The 22,475-nt window shown below is 23.5% G+C and overlaps 1 protein-coding gene across 1 annotated transcript; it reads left to right on the top strand.

Annotated features, from left to right (window-relative positions):
* Positions 1–6,245: 6,245 nt before the first annotated feature.
* K444DRAFT_669463 (cytochrome P450 family protein) lies at positions 6,246–7,843 on the top strand (the record flags this gene model as incomplete). The annotated part of the gene is made up of 2 exons (XM_024887530.1): positions 6,246–7,421; positions 7,475–7,843. 2 exons carry the CDS (start codon positions 6,246–6,248, stop codon positions 7,841–7,843), a joined length of 1,545 nt encoding a protein of 514 aa, XP_024728646.1.
* Positions 7,844–22,475: the final 14,632 nt, after the last annotated feature.

Genomic DNA, 22,475 nt, shown 5'->3' with positions numbered 1-22,475 from the left:
AATTATAATATTTCATTTCTTAAATTTCTTATTATAAATAAAATATTTAAGAGTAAAATATTTACTTTAATACTTTAAATACTTCTAGATATCTAGATATCTAGTATCTAAACCAGGTATTTAAATTAGGTATTTAAATATCTAAATACCTTTACTACTAAACTCTTTTTATAAACTTATTATAAATTACCTTATTTTAAACCTCTCTTATTATAAATTATATATATATAAGTAAGGGTTTAGCTCTAGAGATTTAATATAGTAGAATTATAAGATAAATATATATAAATAAAGAAATAAAAAAAATTAATCTAATTACTTATAATAATAAGGAAGTCCTAAATTACCTTAATACTAGACTATTTTAGTATAAAGTAAAGAAGTTAACTAATAATAATTTCTAGAAATTATTTAAAAATAATTTTAATAATTTTAATCTTAAAATACTTAATTATCTAGATTAATATATATTATATTAATTATAAGCTACTTTATAATATAATAGTATTTATATTAAATAAAATAATAAGAAACTTACTATTATATAGTTTTTAGCTAATATTATTTAAGGAAAAAAGTAATATATCTAAACTATAGCTAATATTATTATTATTAGACTAGACTTTAATATAAACTCTATTACTTTATTATATATATTTCTTAATAATAGTATTATAAGAAATTAATAAACTAAATTAATTATTACTTATATTTCTTTATTATTTATAATTATTTCTACTAGTATTAGACTATAAAGAATTAATAATAACGGATTTTTATTATTTCTATTATTTTTAAATAATTCTTTAACTAGCTTTCTTATTATAAAACTAATTAGAGAAATAGTAAAAATATATATTAAGATATAAAAATATAATAAAACTAATAGTAATTTTAATTAAAAACTTATTATTTTCTTTAATATTTACTAATATATAAAGCTTTTAGAAAAGATATTAGTAAGAGCTTTTCCTACTATATTAAAAAGCCTAGTATAAGACTACTTCTATAATAACTAGCTCTCGAATTATATATATAAAGAGGCTTATATAAATATTTATAGTTTTTTTAAAAACTCTAGTTATTATTATTAAAATTTAGATAAATAAAATATTATTACCTTAATAATTATAATAATAAAAAACCCTAAAAAAATAATATTTAAGCTTATTTAAATACTAATTAATAACTTATATAAATTATAATATAGCTTTATTTTTATTTTATAAAATACTTAATTCCTATATAATAAGATTATTATTTTTTATTAAGGCTTATTAGTATACTAATATATAGTCTCGAACTTTTCTAATAATCTTAACTAGCTTATTAATAAGTTCTAATTATCTATTACTACTTATAAGAAAAAGTAATAAATTATTATTAAAACCTATTTTACTAATTAATAATATTATATTTAAAATTCTTTAAATTATTATTTATTTGAAAATTATTAATATAAATCTAGTTATAACTTTAGAACCTATAATAACTATTTTAAGTCTTATAATAATAATAATTATATTTTAAAGTTATATTTTATATATAAGAAATCTAAATATTACTTATAAAAATATATATTAGAGAAATAAAAAACTAAAAAGACTTAATTTAAAAATAGAAATATTTACTAATTTAGATCTCGAAATACTTATAACTTTAATAAATACTTTAGTAATATTTATATATAATATATTACTAAATTTAAAGAAAAAAAGAATAATAAAAAGAATAAAAATAAACTAGTAAATAATATTTATATATAATATATTACTAAATTTAAAGAAAAAAAGAATAATAAAAAGAATAAAATAAACTAGTAAATAATACTTTTAAAGCTTTATTAATAGAAATAAATTAAAAATTAAAAAATAATTCTAATTCCTATTTTACTTTTATTAAAAGCTTTCTAATTACTTCTATAGCCTCTATTTCTATTATTTCTATAACTAATATTTTTATAAATAACTTTATTTCTCTTTTTTATATATATTAAATAATAAATAAAAACTATATTTTAAAGTTTATTAAATAAATAGAAAATATTTAGATATTTATAATTAATAATATATTAAGATATAATACTTATTACTTTTATAAAATTATAATTAATATTAGAGCCTTTAGATTTTTAATTATTAGTTCTAACTAATTTTAAGCTTTATAATAAACTAATAATAATAATAAACTTAATAAAAATACTAAAAATTAAGTTAATATCTAGTTTAGTATTAGATTTATATTTTTTATTAAATCTATAATAATAAAAATACTAATTAGGTAAGTATAATTTTATATTATATTTATAAAAACTTTATTTCTATTTAGTTTAACTAATATAAATAAGCTAGAAATCTATTTTAATAATCTTACTAATTATCTTATTACTTCTAATAAATACTTTATATTTATAATATAATATTTTAGATACTTTTTCTTATTTTAAAATACTATTTTATAAAGCTTTATTTATAATTCTTATTTTTTTATAAAAATTAAATTATAATATTTATATTACTATTTTAGTTATTTATTTATTAGTAAGCTTTAAAATATACTAGAATAAATAGGCTATAATATTAATATAAAAGCCCTTAAATACTTTATAAAGTATTATAAATAATACTAGAAATTCGAATAATTACTAGAATAATTTAAGCTTAATCTAAAAGATAATATTAGCTTTAATTATTTCATTATTATTAATATTTTCTATATTTCTAGTAAGTTTATATTTTATATTATTAATAAAAGTATTTAATATTAAACCGGCTAATAGCTTTAAAATATTAGTATATTATATACTTAAAATATCCTAAAGTAATATTAAATTAATATTTATTTAGATTCTCTTAATTAGATTATAATAAATATCGAAAAGTAATTTATTAATAAGAAGTTTATTTAATTTATAAATATTATAAAAACTAAAATTAAAATCGTTTTTATAAAAGCTTATAATTTTATTAGAATTATAAAATATTATTATAATCTAATTTAATATACTTATTTTATTATTATAGCCGAAATTAATAGAATTAATAAAGATATTATATTTTAAATAGCTTTTAAAGCTATTAATAATTCTATTAAATCTAATAGTATTATTTTAATTCTTTTAGTTTATAATATTTTATTTTAAATAACTAAATATAATACTTTATTACTAACTATATTATAATAATTAGTAGTATTTAAGAAAGTAATAGTAGAAATTTAGAAGATTTAAGCTAGATACTAGATTATAAATATTTCAAATACCCGAAATAGTTCTAGTATTACTAATATTTATAAACTTCTTTTAAATTCAAATATTTTTATATAATATAAAGAAAATACTAGTTATTCTAGTAATTAAAATAAACTATATAAGCTAGTATTTATTAATAGAAAGAACTATATACTAGCTCTATTATATAGTAATACTACTTTTTATTTAATTTCTATAAAGCTCTTTTATATAAGAAATATTAAAGTTATTATTAATAGCCCTAAACCTAAAACTATTTCTGAATTTTATAATAAGACTAAAAGTAATATAAATATAATTTCTTTTACTATTTCTATTATTTTACTAAAATATAATAAAAAATACTCTTATAAAACCTTAAATATTATAATATTTCTTTAGGATAATAACTTATATAAAAACTCTTATTAAATTAAAGTTATTAGCTTTTTAGAAAAAAATATATTTAAGATTATTTCTAGATTTCAAGTATTAAAGAAAATATATATTTTTAACTTCTGGTTTATTAATAAGATTAAAAATAAAAATATGAAAAAAGAGTTTAAGAAATTAAGACTAGTTATTTAAGCTTATAATAATAGTAAGAAATATATAATATTAATATAATAATTTATTATTTAATATATTAGTTAAAGAATTATTTTTAATATTACTATTATAATAATAAATATTTTATAAGTTTATATTTAATTAATAATTTTACTTAATTATAAATTTTATATTAATTTATCTTATAAGTTTACTAGAAAGCTAAATCTAAATAATAATTCGGTTTTAAAAGTTATAAAACTATTATATAATATACTAGAAGCTAGGAATTACTAGTTTAAAACTTATTATTTCTATTATATTAATAAGCTTTTTATAAAATAATTAATTTATAATTCTTGCCTTTTTTATAATAAATAATTATTTGGAATTATTAGTTTTTAAACTAATAATATTCTATTTATTAGAACTAATAATTTTATAAAAACGAAATAACTAAAGCTTTAAAAAACTAAGTTTTTAGTTAAGAAATATAAATACCTTATTATTAATTATAATCTCAAATTTAATAAAGATATTATTTATTAAGATCTTTTTATTAAAAACTAATATATTACCTAATATATTAGAGAAATATATATTATATTAGTCTATTAACTAGAAGCTTTATATAACTTATTAATTATTACTTTAGTTATTAAATTCTCGAAAACTAATATAAAAATACTTAATAAATATATTTAATAATAAATTAAAAATATTACTAGAGAATTAAGATTTATAAAACTAGTAAAAAAGTTCTTATATTTAATTATTTTTATAAATACTTTATTTATAAATAATAGAGATCTCTTTTCTTAAATTAAATATATTTAAATTCTAATAAATAAAACTAAATATACTAATATTATTTACTAGTTCTTTACTAAATATAAAAGAATTATTAGAAGTATTCTAGTTTTAGAACTTTATAATATAGCTTATAGCTTTAATATAAGTACTTTAGTTAAATTTATAATTAATAAAGTACTAGAAATAGAACTATTACTAATAGTTTATATAGATTTAAAGTTATTATATAAATATTTTATTAAATTAGAAACTACTCGAGAAAAGTATTTAATAATTAATATAATATATTTTTACTAGATATATAAATAATAAAAGATTATAGAAATTAAATAAATTAAAAAAGAATTAAATTCTACTAATTCTATAATAAAATCGAAGCTAATAAATGCCTTTAAGTATCTAATTAATATAAATATTATATAATTAGATATAAAGAAATAGATTAAGTATAAATAAAACAGAAAATAAATATATAAAATAGAAGAATATTATAGAAAAAGAAGTTATATATAAAAGACTATAGCCTTTAATATATAATTAAAACCTTAGAAATAATATAAATATATAAAATATTTGAGAAATCTAGTATTATACCGGATTAGAAAATTTATATATAATTAAAGAAAAGTATTATTTTTTGTATTTTTTAGAAAGTTTCTAGTATTAGTATAGCTATTTCTTTAAAAGTTATATATATAATTATAAGATATAGGATATAGGATATAAAATACGAGATATAGTTATATAACCTTATATTTTATAAGTAATTTAACTAGTAAACTAGATTTCTTTAGGCTTAGTAAATTTAGAGATTATATATTAATATTATAATACTATAATTCCTATTTCTAAATAATAGTAACTTTACTAACTAATATAACTAGTATTTCTATACCTATATAATAGTATTATATATTACTAGTAAACTAATAATTATTTATTATTTATATTTTATTATTTTTAGTTACTTCTATATTATATAATCTTATATTTCCTAAATAACTTAATTAATAATTAGTTCTTATTAGGCTTAGTAAATTTAGGAATTATATATTAATACTATAATACTATAATATTATAATTCTTACTTCTAAATATTAAGTATTTTACTAATTTTATATATTAAATATTTTATATATATTATATATTATTAGTAAACTAATAATATTATATAAATCGACTATTTTAATTATATTTTATTATATGAATTACTTATATTATTAATAATATTACATTTTTAAAATATAGTAATTTTGATTTTATAAGAGGGAAATAATTGCAGTAGTGTTCTTAAAGGAGCCTGTACTCGCCTTTATTCTCCGATAGACAACGCATCATGCATGGTGTCTAATGCGCAGCATGTTGTAATCAGCATTACAGAATAATGAGGCAAGAAGTAAGCCAATAACTCCGGAGGCCTTATTCGGTGCTTACGAGCTGCATGACACTCGGGATGTTTTGCAATGCATGAAGTGTACTGGAGCAGGTCGTGGTCTATGACCGTGTGGTTATTGCAGATGCTTTTGTAGCGTCTTTCAACAAGACCGGTCAATCGTTAACCTCCTCCTGGACCCAGGACAAAGTATAACATGACCGACACAGAGCTCTGCCGTGCACGCACGGAAGATACGTGTCTTCTCGACAAGCTCCCGACATGTCTCTAGCTGCTACTTTAGTTTGGACGATTGTCTTTCTCTCCTCTCTCGTTCTTGGCAGAGTTATCTATGCACTACACCTCTCGCCGTACAGACACATCCCTGGACCTCGAGTGTGCAAGATTACTCAATATTGGACACTCTGGCATGACATATGGCTTCGCAGGGTCGAGAAGATCCACGAGTGGCATCGCCGCTATGGTGACGTTGTTCTAATTGCGCCGGGTAAAGTCTCCTTCTCCGACGCTGTCTCAACAAGGGAGATATACGGCACCTCTTGCGGACTTCCAAAGAGTAGGTATTTCGACAACTTTCTGGCGTATTGCAATCGATCTGTCTTCTGTACTCTTGGTGTAAAGGAGCACCAGGAGGCCCTGAAGCGCACCATCGCCTTCTACAGACCCACGTCTGTCTTCAAGTCTGCCATGCTGCAACCTGTGCGGGACAATGTCAAGAAGACGCTGAATCAGCTGGCGAGACGCACCGAAAACGGCCACGCAACACTAGACATACTAATCGTCTGTAACTTCTTCTCTTTCGATAACATTACGAGACTGTTGTATGGCCCTGATCTCTGTACACGAACGATTGAGCACGAATCGTGCTTCGAGCGGACCATACTCGGAGGATGGATGACAGTCGAGCTCTGGAACAACCTCTTGTACAACTTCCCTGTAGCGCATAAGGTCACCAAAGCCATATTCTCGTACTGCAGTGATAAGCCAGACTTCTTGGCCGCCGATGATAAGCTGGCCGACTGGAACATGAGAAGAGTTGATGCCGCCTTGCGCAAACCTGCAGATATGGCTGTCGATTCGCTGCTCCATGTGCTCAGCACAGCCAAGACGCCCGATGGCGAGCCATTGCCCAAGTCGTGGATCGCAGCGGAACTGCTGGACAACATCCATGCTGCGCAATCAACAGTGGCCTTGGCACTCACTTATGTCCTCTGGAATCTGGCCAACTGTCCAGAATGGCAGAGTCGGATCCGTGAGGAGCTCTCTGCCATGCCACTCGAAAAAGATGGTCTTTCTGCATTCAGTTTTCTTCAGTTTGCGCCGATCTTAGATGCCTGCATCACCGAATCAAGTCGGCTTCACCCGCTATCGAGCGGCAGAGCAGAGAGAGTCGTGCCTGTAACCAGGGCGTACAATGGCATTGTGCTTCCTGCTAATGTAAATCTTCCCTGACACGATCATGTGCGCTGATCATTGAGCCTTAAATGCAGACTGTCGTCTCAACATCAACACTCGCTATACATCACAGACCAGAAGTCTTCCCAGACCCACAAGCCTACAAGCCTGAACGTTGGCTGCACGCCAAGGGAGAAGTCCTTCGTGTAATGCAGTCATGCTATATACCTTTCGGATACGGTGCACGTTTGTGTCTGGGCAAGCCATTTGCACAAGCTGGCATTAAGCACTTCATTGCAGGTATCTTGATGCAGTTCGAGGTGTGCATAGATCCTCGATCAGGAACAACGAGTCGGACCATGGCTCAACTGGGCACCCAGAACGCTTTGCCACGAGGACGGCGTTGTGAGCTTTTACTTAAGCGGTTGCCTGTAGCATGTACTTGCAAGCAAAAAGCCTCATGAGAGGATTGCCATCCGTTGAAATGTCATTCTCGAATAATAGCGCTTGGATTAGCAGAGATTTCATGATATCTTCAAGACTTCAAGATCCCGGCACTGCCTTCATTAGAAGAATGCATTGATTGCATGCTAGAGTACCGCAGCCAATACAACAGATATAGTTGCCGGAATGGCTCATATCCTTCTCATCTTCTTTGCACGATCGCGTTGTCTTCGCGCACTAGATCACACTCAGGTTCTGATGTAATGGCTGATGTTCTCAGGCTGTCACCCTGGCCCAGGAGGCATTCGAGTGCCCGGTGGAGAACAGTACAGATCACAGGTGATCGTTGAGACATGCCTGGGACTGGCAACAAAGAACTCGATTGTGACGGCAACCTTCTCCCGATCAAGATGCCACACCAGAGTCTTTGAATCTGGGCTGTCCTCTTCTCAATCGTACCAATCATTTGTGCCAGACTATCACTCACCGATCACTGCCACGAAAGTATGTGCCTATCCCATGATTGTCTCCATAGTGCCAAGTCAGTCAAGGGTTCTAGACTGACTCACTGATTCTGAGGATGTAGTTGCGATAGCCGCGACATCCGATGTTCATTCGGCAGCCATCGGTAGGTCCGGGATGGAACGACCAGGTCTTCTGGTATCTGCTGGGCAAAGACATGACGACGATCGAGTCAGGCTGTAGAGGGGAGTGCTGTGAGCTAGAGGATGGATGAGCTATATAGAGCTGTATGGATGCATAGCCTAGCCTTCAAGTGGCGTCGAGATTGGCGGCTCTGGCTGCAGCAGTCATGCAGTGTTGGGCTGTGGTTGGTGTTGTGGGTTTGAACTAGTCAGAGCAATTGTCTTGTAAGATTGGTGACACTATCTATGAGGTATAGGAACCCCCTTATATAAATACCTAGTACAAAGGCAGTCAATACAACAATAGGAGGCGTATAGTGTCACGGCCTGGACAAGCTGTGGAAGTGGAATGTGTGTGTATTGGTGTAAATATGTAAGAATCATGGTGCACTAATGGCGGTGAAGAAGCTATATATATGCTTGTGCGCAGCACGTGACATATAGACACCTAGACCTAGTGTGGTGCTTTATACTGCTTTATTCCACAGTAGTAACAAAGAGCACCAGACAAAGTTCAGCTTCACTAGCAGGATAGTTACCTGAAACCAGTCGTGAAACCAGTCGTGAAACCTGCTAGCTAGCAAGCTAACAAAGACACGTGCAGAAGCCATTCACAACAGTTAGCAGCGAACTATCTTCACTGGTCGATGCAAGTGGACTGACGAGCTCCGATACTGCGAGCTATCATTGATGGTCTTACGATTCAGACCTTCCAAGATGGATGAAAGTAATGTATTGAGATATTCTAACTGAAGACCTATAGGACGACATTAACATATCATCTTTCAAGCTTCGTTAGGAAGAGATGTCACGAATTAATGGAAGTGAGCTTTCTCAAATGGAGCACCAAGGTGATGTCATTCAAGATTGCTAAGCGCCCACTAGACTGACTAGAGGACACCCCAGGGTTAGCTCGCAGTCTGGAGTATTGAACGAACTGCTTGAAGCTGACCTGCGTTCAACCAGCTACCTAGGACACAAGAGCGTAGAAGAAAGCTCGAATTATGTCCCCCAGTATGATCAGCCGTCCTGGGATGTACAGAAGCAGGGTGATCACACCCAGCACTGTAGCAATGAGAGCGATAGATCTAAGGCCGAAGATCAAGGCTGGCATTGCCCAACAGCCCTTGTGCCTACCCACCAATCCAATTGGTGTACCATTGTGATCGTAGTAGTACTTCGCAACGATACAGTGGGTGGCCATATGTCTGTCCGATTGGGCTGTTTTACACCAAAACGCCTATATTGCCCTGGGCAGTTTTGGCAGGACAGCGTTCTTATATTTACCTTAGATTCTTGGATTTAAGCCAGATTTACTAAATACCCACTTCTACTTACTTAGCATTTTGCATTTTATCCCTTTTCAGGCTATAAGATCAAATAATACCGAGCACTTTTATAACTTCGCGGATTTACTATGTAAATAAGCGAGAAAATCGAGAAAATCGAAAAGTGAAAATTAATAAGTTATATTATACATAGAGATAAACCTCAAAGAGACCTATATTTGAGTATATGTAATAAGAAGTAATTATTGATCGTGGGTTAAAAGTATTATTATTTTAATTTAAGAAGGCGCCAGATTTTTGAGGAATTAAAGGAGGCGTTTTGGCCGTTTTTGCTGTGATTTTCGCGAGTCGGACAGACATGTGGCCACTCACTGTACTAGCGATGCAGCAGCAGATTGCACAGCCTGTGACTGCCACAGAAGCACCACGCCAAAGCCACAAATCGGTATCAGAGCAAACTGCTTAAGATGCCAGCTGGCCAGATGTATGGCGCCGAGAATGGAGCTGAGGATGGCTTTCGCGGTACAAGTCGATGTATCTGCAAGCCCTCGATTTGTTCATAGCCTGTGTCATCGACGAATATGGTAATTGCTTTGTCTGACTCTGGCTTGCACAGAAGGAAGCAGCTGGTGGTTAGAGAGATGACTGCAAAGGCTGCTGTTCTAACATCCAGAGGTGCGACATGAGATCAGTGAATCAGGGCCCGTTTCTTGGTTCTACGGACTAGGGCGGGATTTTAGGCGGTGAAGGGCCAAAAACCAAAACACCAAAACACCAGAATACCAAAACGCCAGAACACCAAAACCACGAAATTCAAAACTACAAATCGTACACTAATTAAAATTAGGTATAGAATTGCACTAAATCTATACTTAGACTTATACTTATTATTTATAAGAAGTTCTTTATATATTATAATAAGCTATTTCTAGGGAACTATTTCTAAGAAAGCTATAATAGTAGAATTAAGGCAATAGCTAGTACTTAAAGATCCAAGAATCTTATATATTAAAAAACACTAAGCTATAGAATAAAGTAAAGAGAATGCCTCGATCTTTTAGTATTATTTTACTCAAGTATTTTAGCTTAGCTTTATTTTATATCTATTTCTAATATTCTATCTTTAGTAAATTTATTATAGACCTATAAAGGGAGCCTATGGATGAGGTACTTATAGGAGAACTGTTTATCGAGAAAACTAAGCTAAGGAGGAAAGGGAGTCTCGATCTGAGGTCCCTTAAGTATTTACAGTTCTTCGCTTGTGGCTCGGCCTAATAGGGCTTAGCATCCTAAATTTCCTGGAGTACAGCCTTCCCTAGCTTCGTTACGTGCAACTGTTATGTAACCCCAGATACCAGATGCTCAGATGCCAAATGCCAGATACCAGGCTCAGATATCAAATACTAGATGCCAGGCTCAGATACCAAATGCCAGATGCCAGGCTCAGATGCCAAATGCCAGATGCCAGGCTAGGTGGAGCGTGGAATTGTAACATTACCCCCCCCCCTTGGAAAAAGCTTGTCCTCAAGCAGGTAGGCATTATAGAATCATCGTCCAAATTATCGTAGTCCTCCGTCCCGTTCTCCCAGGCTCGTATCCAGTCGACCAGCTTCTTTAGTGGGCCTGGCTATTATTAATTGGCTAAGTAGTAGTCTCGCAGCTTATAGGGAGAGTATTTCAGATCGGAGGCCGGATACTAGTTAAGGTCTTTATTATATCTAACCTAACTAACCCTATATAGGAGCTTTCCCTGCTCTGCCTTTAATACCAGAATATCCTGTACTTTATATTCTCGGTCTGTTATTACTTGAATTAGTAGAAGTAGTTTATTCTTCTGGCGAGGTAGTGGATTATTGGCAGCCTTATATAAATAGTCTAGGGAAAATATATTATGAATTTTAATACTCTCAGGTAGTTCAACTTTATAGAAATTACTAACTTAATATAAGATCGGATAAGGCCCGGCTATTTAATAGTCTAGCTTGCGGCTAGAGTATTATATCTTTTACTTCTTTATTAATATATATATCTTGTTTCCTACTTTGAAATTTATAGGGCAATATTTAGTATTAGTATACTTTTCTATTTTTTTATATATTTATTCTATATTTTCCTTGCCTCTCTTTATAGTATTCTTTATTTATCTAGTAATCTACTAAGCCTTTATCTTACTTAGCTTATCTTAAGATATAATTATTAGGATTAACTAGTTAAAGGAGGTTTATAGAAGCCTATTATTAAGGAGTTTATATAAGGATATACTAATAGAGCTATATAGGAAGGTAAGTTAAATATAATTAATTTTTAGTAAGTATTTATTCTAGTTATTTTAGTAATATATAATATATGAGTATAATTATTAATTAATATATTAATTTATAATTTCTGTTTATTTATTAGTTTATAAGTAATATATTATTAATAGTTTTAATTTTATATTTAGAATTCTATTAAATTTCTTTTAGAATACTAATATAAATTACGAATTATAATCGGAAATAATAGAGGCTAGAGGGCTATAATAATAGTAAATAGTTTAGAGATATATCTTTATTATATTCTCTATTATAATTATTTTATAATAAGATATAGAAATAGCTTACTTACTTAATTAGTTAATTATAATATATATAGTATTATAGCCGAACTTTAAGTCAGGTATTAACTTGAAATCTATTATAATATATTATTATAAGTAGTTCGGAACTAGTAAAGAGTAAAGTAAATTAGAAATCTTATTTCTTAGGATATTTACTCGTTTATATAATTAGTAATTATAAATATATTAAGTAATATTATATTATATATTCTTCTAGTAATATTATAACTATAGTAGCTTATAAGTTTTATTTTTACTAGAGTATATTATAAAGACTTAGTTATAAGTCTTATGAATTAAATCTATATATAACTATTTTCCCGGTATTATAAGTTATTTATAATAGAATAATAACCTATTTTTTATAATAAAGTCGGTATTATTCCGTTTGGCCTACTTATAGAAGGCTTATAAAAAGAAAGCTTTATAGTTATTTTATAGGATCTGTTTAACTAAATTATTTATTTTATTAAGGTTATTATTATTATCTTAGAAAGTAAAAAAGAAATTAATTTTAATACTAAGGTCCTAAAATATCTTTAAGTTAACTTAGTCTTAAGAAAAAAAGGCCTTAGTATAGTATTTATTTTTTATTTTATCTTACTAGATAATCTTATTATTTTAATATATTAGAATATTAGTCTTTATATTCTATTTACTAGATCTATATTAGATAATAAAGTAGTACTTGGCTAAGGCTTTAGCCTATCTAGCTTATTTACTTATAAGCTTCTTTATTATTATAAAATATTCTAATAAATAGTAGTTTATATAAATTTGGATTTAATAAGTAGTTCCTTAAAGTTCTAGATATTATTAATCTAAAAACTATATAATAATAAGTATTTCTTTATTATATATCTTATAGTTATATTTTATAAATATTATAATCTTTAAGAAGAATATTATAGGATATTATTTATTATTATATTATTAGGAAAAAATACTAGTAATAATACTATTTAAAGTATTAGTTTTAATTATTAATTATTACTTTAAATTATAATAATAAAATAAGGCTAATAATATAAAATAGGCTTTAAGCTTCTTAAAAGTATTTTAATAAACCTTATTAAATAAGAAGGAAATATTTATATATATAAGATTTAATAAAGGCTTAGTAATTTTATTATAGTTATAAATAAATCTTTTATAGAAGTTATAGAATCCCAGAAAGGCTTATATTCTTTTTATAATATAAGAAGCTTTCTAATTCTTTATAATAGTAATTTTCTTAAAATTAACTTTAATACTATTTATAGAAATAATAAAGCTAAGATATTTTATATATATAATATAGAATTTATATTTCTTAATATTTACTTATAAGCCTATATTCTAGAATTACTAAAGAATCTTCTTTATATAAAGTTTATACTCTAATTTATTATTAAAATAAATAAGAATATTATCTAGATAAGTTATATAAAAGTCGTCTAAGTAATTAAATAAGATATTATTTATATAGTACTAGTAAGTAGCTAGCTTATTAATTAATTCGAAAAGTAAAATTTTATATTTATATATTTTATAATATATATAAAATATTATTAATTTCTCTAATTCGGGGTTTATATGAATTTAGTAAAAAGCCTAATAAATATTAAGCTTTATAAAGATTTTGGCTTTACTAATTCTAGCTAAGATCTTATTAATAAGGAAAAGAAAATAATAGTTTTTATAAGTAATTTAGTTAAGCTTCTAGTAATTAATATAAAATTATAGGCTCTTATTAGACTTTCTTATAAAAAGAATAGAAGCCGCAAATAGTAATTAACTAGAAATAATAAAACCTTTATTAAGGTTCTCTAGGAAGTATTTCTTAATAGCTTCTAATTTGGTTATTATTATTTTATATAAAGGGCTATATTTCAGATATCTTTTTGTTTTTTTTCTAATTATATCTTATAGTTATATAACTAATAAAGAAATAGAATATTAGAGGCTTCTTTAGAAAAGGCTCTATTAAACTTAGTATATTATCCGGAAATAGTAGAATCTTTTATATTAGTTTCTAAAAGAAGCTTTTTTTATTATTTAAGGAAGCTATTAATCTTATAAAGGCTTATAGTAAAGGCTTTATTCTCGGATTATTAGAGGTTATAATATATATTTATAGAGCTAATACTAGTAATTTTAATAATAAAAGCTTTTACTAGCTTTCTTTTTATATATAGTCTCTTCTAATATAGGATATTTATAGGACGAATAATATTAGCTAGAGAGTTTTTTATTTAGTAATAATTATTTTAAATATTTTATTTATAGAAGTATTTAATCTTTGGCTTCTAAGAAATAGGAATAACTAGTACTAGTTTAGGTTCTTTATTCGGGTCTAATTCGGAATTAGTAAAATCGTATTTAGAAGTAGTATTATTAGTAGAACTAGTATATAGAAAGAAGTTAGTAATAAAGTTATTTTCTATATTATAGTTCTTAATAAAAGCTTATTTCCTAATAGCTTATTATTAGTTTTCCTTATTAAATATATAGTTTCTAACTTTAATATTTATTTAATAATTAGAATAAGAAATATGTTTTAGGGTAAGAAGTAAAGCTTTTTAAGATATAGGAATCTTTCATATAACTAAAAGTAATAAAGGAAAAAGCTCGGACTATATTAAATATTAGTTTCGGATATTAAGAAGTAGTTTAAAGTATTCTAGTTATTTATAGCCGAGAATAAGGTTATGGAATCTAAGATTAAGAATTAGTAAGGGAATATTATACTATTATCTTTAGTTAATAGTAAAGTATATTCTTAAAAAGTAGATAATACGGGTTTCTAGCTTACTATTATATTTCTTAATACTAATAGGCTTGGATAAATACTAGAACTTGAAATTAAAGAAAATAATAATATTTATAATAAGAAAAATATTAATAAATACAAAACTATTTATTCCAAAGTTAATAAGAAAAGAGATATTAACTAAATATTTATTATAAGATAAGCTATAGAATATAGTTAAATATAGTTCTTTTATTAATTAGTTTAGATTAATTTCTATAAGATTAATTTTAAGTTTATCTAAAAAGAAGTCTTTTTCTAGATATTCTTATTTCCCGGTATATTATTTGTATTAGCCTTTATAAGCTTATTATTCTTTTCTAGTTTCTTAATATTAGTAATATATTTTGGTACTAGATAGTTATAGGCTATATAACTAGTCTAAGAGTAATTAAAATAAGTTAAGATTAAAATAGAAGTACTTTTTCTCTTAATAGCTAGCTTACTAATAATCGGAAGTATTTAGGTTAGTATAAAGATACGAGAAGTTATTATATAAAGCTTAGGAGCAGCGAATATAAAGGTATTAGGAGTAGTAGAGATTAGAAAAGTAATAGTAGCTCGAGCCTTAATATATTCTCTAAAGCTCTTATAAGTTTATAATATCTTTATTTCGGAATTAACTAATAAGGCTATATAGTACAGGTTATAAAGTATATAAATAAAGTAATACTAGCTTATAAGTTATTTTTAAAAAGAAAGTATTAGCTTATTATATAGCTTATTAAGATAGTTTTATAAATAGATCTAAACTTTATTTACTAAATAAATAAACTTGATTTTAAACTTATAAAAAGTCTAAATCTTATTTATTTATAGCTTCTTATATTTATATCTAGCTTTATATATATAATAAGAATTAATAAAGTATTTACTAAAGTAGTTAATTATTTCTATAGCTATCTCGAAAGAATTAATAGCTTTGGGCTTATATTAAATATATAAGTAATATTAGATATTACTTTTTATATAATTAAAAATATAGTATATACGAGTGTTTTTATTTATATAATAGTTTATATTAATTTTAAATTTACTAATAATCTGAACTTACTAATAGTTATAGGTTGGGTTTTTATTATTACTAAGCTTTAAAGAATCCGGAACTTTTATAAAGCAGAACTTACTATATTTAGGAACTTTCCTAGCCAGATATACTTATTTAATAAGAGAAACTAGAAAGTTAAATACTATATTATAATATTTAGATTAAGAATAAATATTATCCGAAATATAACTTTTATTAATAAAATGTTTTTGGGAAAGCTTTTCTATATTAAGTAAGTAAGCTAGACTAGTAGCCAAGCTATTTAGGGTTATATAATTAGTCTAAATATTTATCTAAATTTTAATTTGGGCTTATTATAATATAAGTATATTAGAATAAATATTAGATAAGATAAGTAATTCTTTTAGGGTAAAAGGTCTTATTCTAGAGGCATTTTTAGTACCGGATATAAAAGATAGGATTATAGGATATAGGTAAAGACTCTTAGAAAAGCTATTAGTATAAGAGGCTATATTAGAAGTATTAGATATATATAATTTATATATAGGGAATTATTCTTTAGAAATAAATAATTATTTTAGAGGAAATATTCTAGAGCCTTTTTAGATAAAAAAAAAAGCTTAGTTTAATATTATAGATCTATAAAGAAAGCCTATAAATAAGGTATTTATAGGAGAACTATTTATTAAGAAAACTAAACTAAGGAAAAAAGGAAATCTCAATCTAAGGTTCCTTAAATATTTATAGTTCTTTGCTTATAGCTCGGTCTAATAAGACTTAGTATTCTAAATTTCCTAAAGTATAGCCTTTTCTAGCTTTATTATATATAACTATTATATAACCCCAGATACTAGATACTCAAATACTAAATACTAGATATTAGGCTTAGATATTAAATACTAGATATCAGGCTCAGATATTAAATACTAGATATTAGACTAGATAAAGTATAGAATTATAATAAAATTATATTATTATATTAATTATTATATTATTTCCTTTTTTAAAGAAAAGTCTAAATGCCTTTATTTAAAGAATTATTTAGCTATAATAAAGAAAAGAAAATAAAGAAAAACTATAACTATTAATTCTATTTTATTTAATTCTAGTAGCTTATTTATAATTAAAATATAATTATAATTTTACTAAAATAATCTAGTTTCTAATATGTTTTAACTAGTTCTTTTTATTTATTACTTGTATTATATTTATATTTATATTAATAATATAGTCTAGAAATATTATATAAATTATAGCTAATATTAGAACTATTATTATTAAATAGTTTTTAAATAGAAATAATAAATCAAGTTTATTTATTAAAGTAAATATTAATATAATAATTTATTTACTTTTTTTCTTATTTAAAATAGTAATATCTGATTTAATTAAGCTAATTCTAAGCTATTTAATTAATTTTTAGGCCTTTTTAAGCTTAAAATATATATTCTCGAATTATTTATTTATTTTAGTAATTTATATATTAAGGCCGAATATTTTAGCTATTTTATTATTAAATTCTTGAATTTTAAGCTTTAAGATTTTTGTTTTATAAAAGCTTCTAAAAGGCTTTTTAATTTAAGTAATAATATTATATACTAATTTATTAATATTTATAAAACATTAATTCTTTATTTTAACTTTTAGAATTATTTACTAGCTTTTAATTTTAGACTAGTACTTTATTTAATAATTACTATTTAATATTATATATTTCTTAATTATAATAGTTATCTTAATATTAGTTTAGTTATTTTAGTTATTATTAAAGTTTTCTTTTTTATTAGAATTCTTTCTATTATTAGTATTAGTATAATTATTTCTTTAGAAATTATAATATATATAGAATTATATATAACTTAAAGATATATAATAAACTTTAGATATTATAAGTATTAATTAAAGAAATTAGTAGCTTTTTAATATTATAACTAACTATTATTTATATTATAAGTATTAGGCTTATAAATTACTAATTATATATATATTATTAGGGTCTTTTATTTAGAAAAGGCTTTTCTAGATTTTCTAGAAGAAATAGAGATTAGTTCTATATTAAATTTAATATTATAGTTTTATAACTTACTAATTTATTTTATTATTTTATTATTTACTAATAAATATTTTATAAGCTAGTTTTTCTATTCTTAAAAAAAGTAGTTTAATAAATAATTATATCTCGAAATCTATAAAATATATAACTTTTTACTAAAGCTATTTCTATAAAGGAAGTTAACTAGATTAATTCTAATATAAGTAATAATAAAGGCTTATCTAATACTTTTAATAGGGTTTTTTAAAAGCCTTTGAGAGCTAGTAATAATAATAGAAATAATTCCGGTAATAATTAAGATATTGAGATTAATATCTAAATTACTATTACCTGAGTTATAAAATAAGGCTTATATATTAAAATTAAAGTACTTTAATAAAAGCAAGAATTAGTAAATATAATTAATTAATATATTCTATAATTAGAATAATATAAGAATACTTTTAGAAATATCTTATAATTTATTATATCTTATAGAAATTCTATTTATAAGTCTGCTTTATCTTTTTTAGTAATTTCTATTAAGGAATTTCCTAAAATAGAATTAGAACTTATTTTCTTTCCTAATATAATAAGCTTTAAAAGTAATTTTAATACTATTTATTAGAAGCTATTATATAATATTCTAAAAATATATTTAGACTAAAAGAAGTTTTTTAAAGTTCGAATATTTGACTTATATTATAGAAAATATTTATATTTTTCTAGAAAGTAATTTTTAGAATTTAATTTTAAACTTATAATAAATACTTTTCTAGAATTAACTTTATTATAAATATTTTTTAGAAATAAATCTTATAATACTTAGAAAGCTATAATAAAGCAAAGTCTATTATTATATAAGATTTATTAGAAGTAATTTAAGGCTTATTTAGCTAATATATTCTAAATACCTCAAATTTATTAATAAGATATTTTTAAGAAACTTCGAGATTTTTACTAGAAAAATAATAAAATAGTTATTAAGTTATATATTCGAATAATTAGTCTTAAAATTAACTAGAACTTATATTCTAAAAAAGACCGGATTTAGACTTTTAATACTATTTTATTTAATTATAAAACTTATTAGATATTTATATTTATTTTCTTAAGAAATAAAGTAATATTTATTTCTAAATAGCTTAAAAAAGCTTAAAAAGTAAAATATATTACTTATTCTAAATTAAGGAAAATAAAAATAAAGAAATCTAGTAAAAGTAATTCTATTTCTAAAAACTTTAATTTAGTAAATTCTAATTTATAAAACTATTAAAAAAGAAAGAATAAGTTCCGAAAATTATATAAAAAATCTTTAGATAATATATTAGCTTTTTTAAGGCTTTAATAAAATACTAGTTTTATTTTAGATATAGTTTATTAAACTTATAAATAGAAAAAATACTTTTTAGGAAATATGAAATATTTTAAGTATATTAAATAGGCTTAATAGAACTTTAATAAGGCTAAAATTATAGAAGAATTAAGGTATTTATAGAAGCAGATTAATATTATTATTATAAAGAAATACTTTAGAGAAGATTCTTTTAAGAAATAAAGAAAAGAAAAACTAAATCTTAAATATTAATAGTTTTAGCTATAATAAAAAAGATATATTACTTTATATAATTATTTAAATAAGATTAATATAGCTAGAAATAAATATCTTAGAAATATATAATAAACTTAATAATACTAGATTAGATTATAACTTTTTTAATAATAATTAGATTTAAAACTAAAGCTTTATTATTTCAACTAAATATAATTAGGAATTTATAATCTTTTATAAGAACTAATTTAAGATCTATTAAGCCTATAATTTTAAGGTATTTATTATAGATAATTATAATAAAATGTATTCTTTTAAGCTCTAGTTTTATAAATATAAGAATATTAGTTCTTATAGCTTTATTTTTAGAATAGAATTTTATAAAGTAATTCTTATATAATATATAGATTATATTAAGAAATAACAAATATATATATTTATATAGCCTAATAATATTAAGATTCTAATACTAAAAGAATTTAGTAAAGAGTTTAACTAGTATTTAAGCTAGTATTTTAAGTTTTATTTTTAACTAAAAGCAAATATAATTATTTTAGATAATAGGCTTTATATATTTATAATAGTTACTAGATCTCTGTTTTATTATATAGTTCTAATAATATTAAATAGAAGTTTTTAATATAATAAATTAATACTTTTCGAAAAAAGGCCTTAGAAATATTTATTTATTTCTAAAATAATAAATACGATTTTTTTAAAGGTTTTTAACTTTAATAAAGCTTTAAAACTTTCTAATTTTAGTAATATTAAATACTTTATTAATATAATAATATAGTTTTATATAAATCTTTATATAATTTATTAGAAATCTAACTAGAAGTATTATATCTATATTTATAGAATATATTTTATAAATATTAAATAAGATATAGTAAAAGCCTAATAAAAGCATTTATTTTTTTTGTTTTTAAGAAAAATAAAAAGCTATATCTTTATATTAATTATTATAAACTTAATTAAATTATAATTAAGAATTAGTATCTGCTTTCTCTTATTAATAAGACTCTTAACTAGTTCTAAAAAGCTAAGATTTTTATAAAGTTAAATCTTAAAAATATATATTATTAAATAAGAATTTATAAAGAATATAAGTAAAAAACGGCTTTTAGAACCTATTATAACTATTTTAAATATCTTATAATATTTTTTAGACTAGCTAATATACTATTTATATTTTAAATATATATTAATACTATATTTATAAGGCTTCTAAATTATTTTATAATTATTTATTTAAATAATATTCTTATTTATTCCTGAAATAAAAATAAATACTATAATTATATTTATTAGATATTTACTAAGCTATATAAAAATAATATATTTTATAAATTTAGTAAATATAAATTTAATATTAAGGAAATTGAATTTTTAGATTTTTTTATTAGAATAGAAAATATTTATATAGATTCTAAACGAGTCTATAATATTATTAAATAGCTAGAACCAGAATTATTCTATAATATTTAAATATTTCTTGAATTTACTAATTCCTATTATAGGTTTATTTATTATTATTTTTAGGTAATTATAAGCTTAATAAATTTCTTAAAAGAAATAGAAAAGAACTAGAAATCCGGTTTCTTTATATAAATAAATAAAGTAACTAAAAGCTTTAAAACTTTAAAAAAAGCTTTTACTATAATACTTATTCTGGTTTATTTTAATTCTTTTAAAAAGATTTATATTAAAACTAATATATTAAAATTCGTAATTACTAGTACTATTTTATAATAAGTTAATTTTAGTAATAGCCCGAAAAAATACTAGTATTTAGTAATATTCTAGTTTCGGAAATTCTCTAAAATTAAATATAACTATAGTATTTATAATAGAGAACTACTTATAATTATTAAAGTCTTTAAATATTAATACTATTATCTTAAAAGATTCAGGGTTATAATTAAGATTATTATAAACTATAATAATCTCTAATATTTTATAGAAATAAAATATCTAAAAAGCTATTAAATATATTAGATAATATATTTTATAATATATAATTTTAATATTATTTATTATAGAAGTACTTTAAATCTAGTAAATAAATCTAGTAAAAGGCCTAATTATAAAAAAGATTTTATTAATATAACTTGGCTTCTAACTTTTTAGAATAAGTTAAAAAAAGCTTTTATAATTATAATTTAGAGATTCTTATAAATATCTAAAAAGTTTCCTCTTTAAAATAAGTATTATTTAATACTTATTATATTTATAATAATTAAAAAGAAATATTTATTATAAGATAAATAAATAAATTATCTTATAAATTTCTTAATTATAGAATTAGTTAAGAAGTAAAATATAAAGAAATATCTTAAAAGCTCTATTATTATAGCTAAGATAATAAAAGTATTTATAATTATATTATTTAATAAAATTAAAAACTTTTCGATTTCTCGAGTTTTTAAATTAAATAATTATAAATATTTAATTCCTTATATATAAATATATATAGCTACTAAAAAAGCTATAATACTAGTTTCTTTATCTAAATTCTTTCTAGATATTATTTAAGTAGTTTAGAGAAATAATTTTTAATATTAGAATATCTTAAAATAGAGGCTTAATAAAAGAAATACTAAAGAAAAAGAAATCTAGAAAAATAATTCAGGCTTATTTAGATATTATTTAAGAATTATTATATTTAATAATTTCGCTTTATTATATTTAATAATTTCGCTTTATATTAAGAAGTTATAAAGCTTTATTATA

Source organism: Hyaloscypha bicolor, assembly GCF_002865645.1.
Source record: "Hyaloscypha bicolor E unplaced genomic scaffold K444scaffold_182, whole genome shotgun sequence".
In the NCBI taxonomy this organism is placed as follows: Eukaryota; Fungi; Ascomycota; class Leotiomycetes; order Helotiales; family Hyaloscyphaceae; genus Hyaloscypha; species Hyaloscypha bicolor.
The sequence above is the reverse complement of the archived record's forward strand: the minus strand, read 5'-3'. Positions and strand labels throughout refer to the sequence as shown.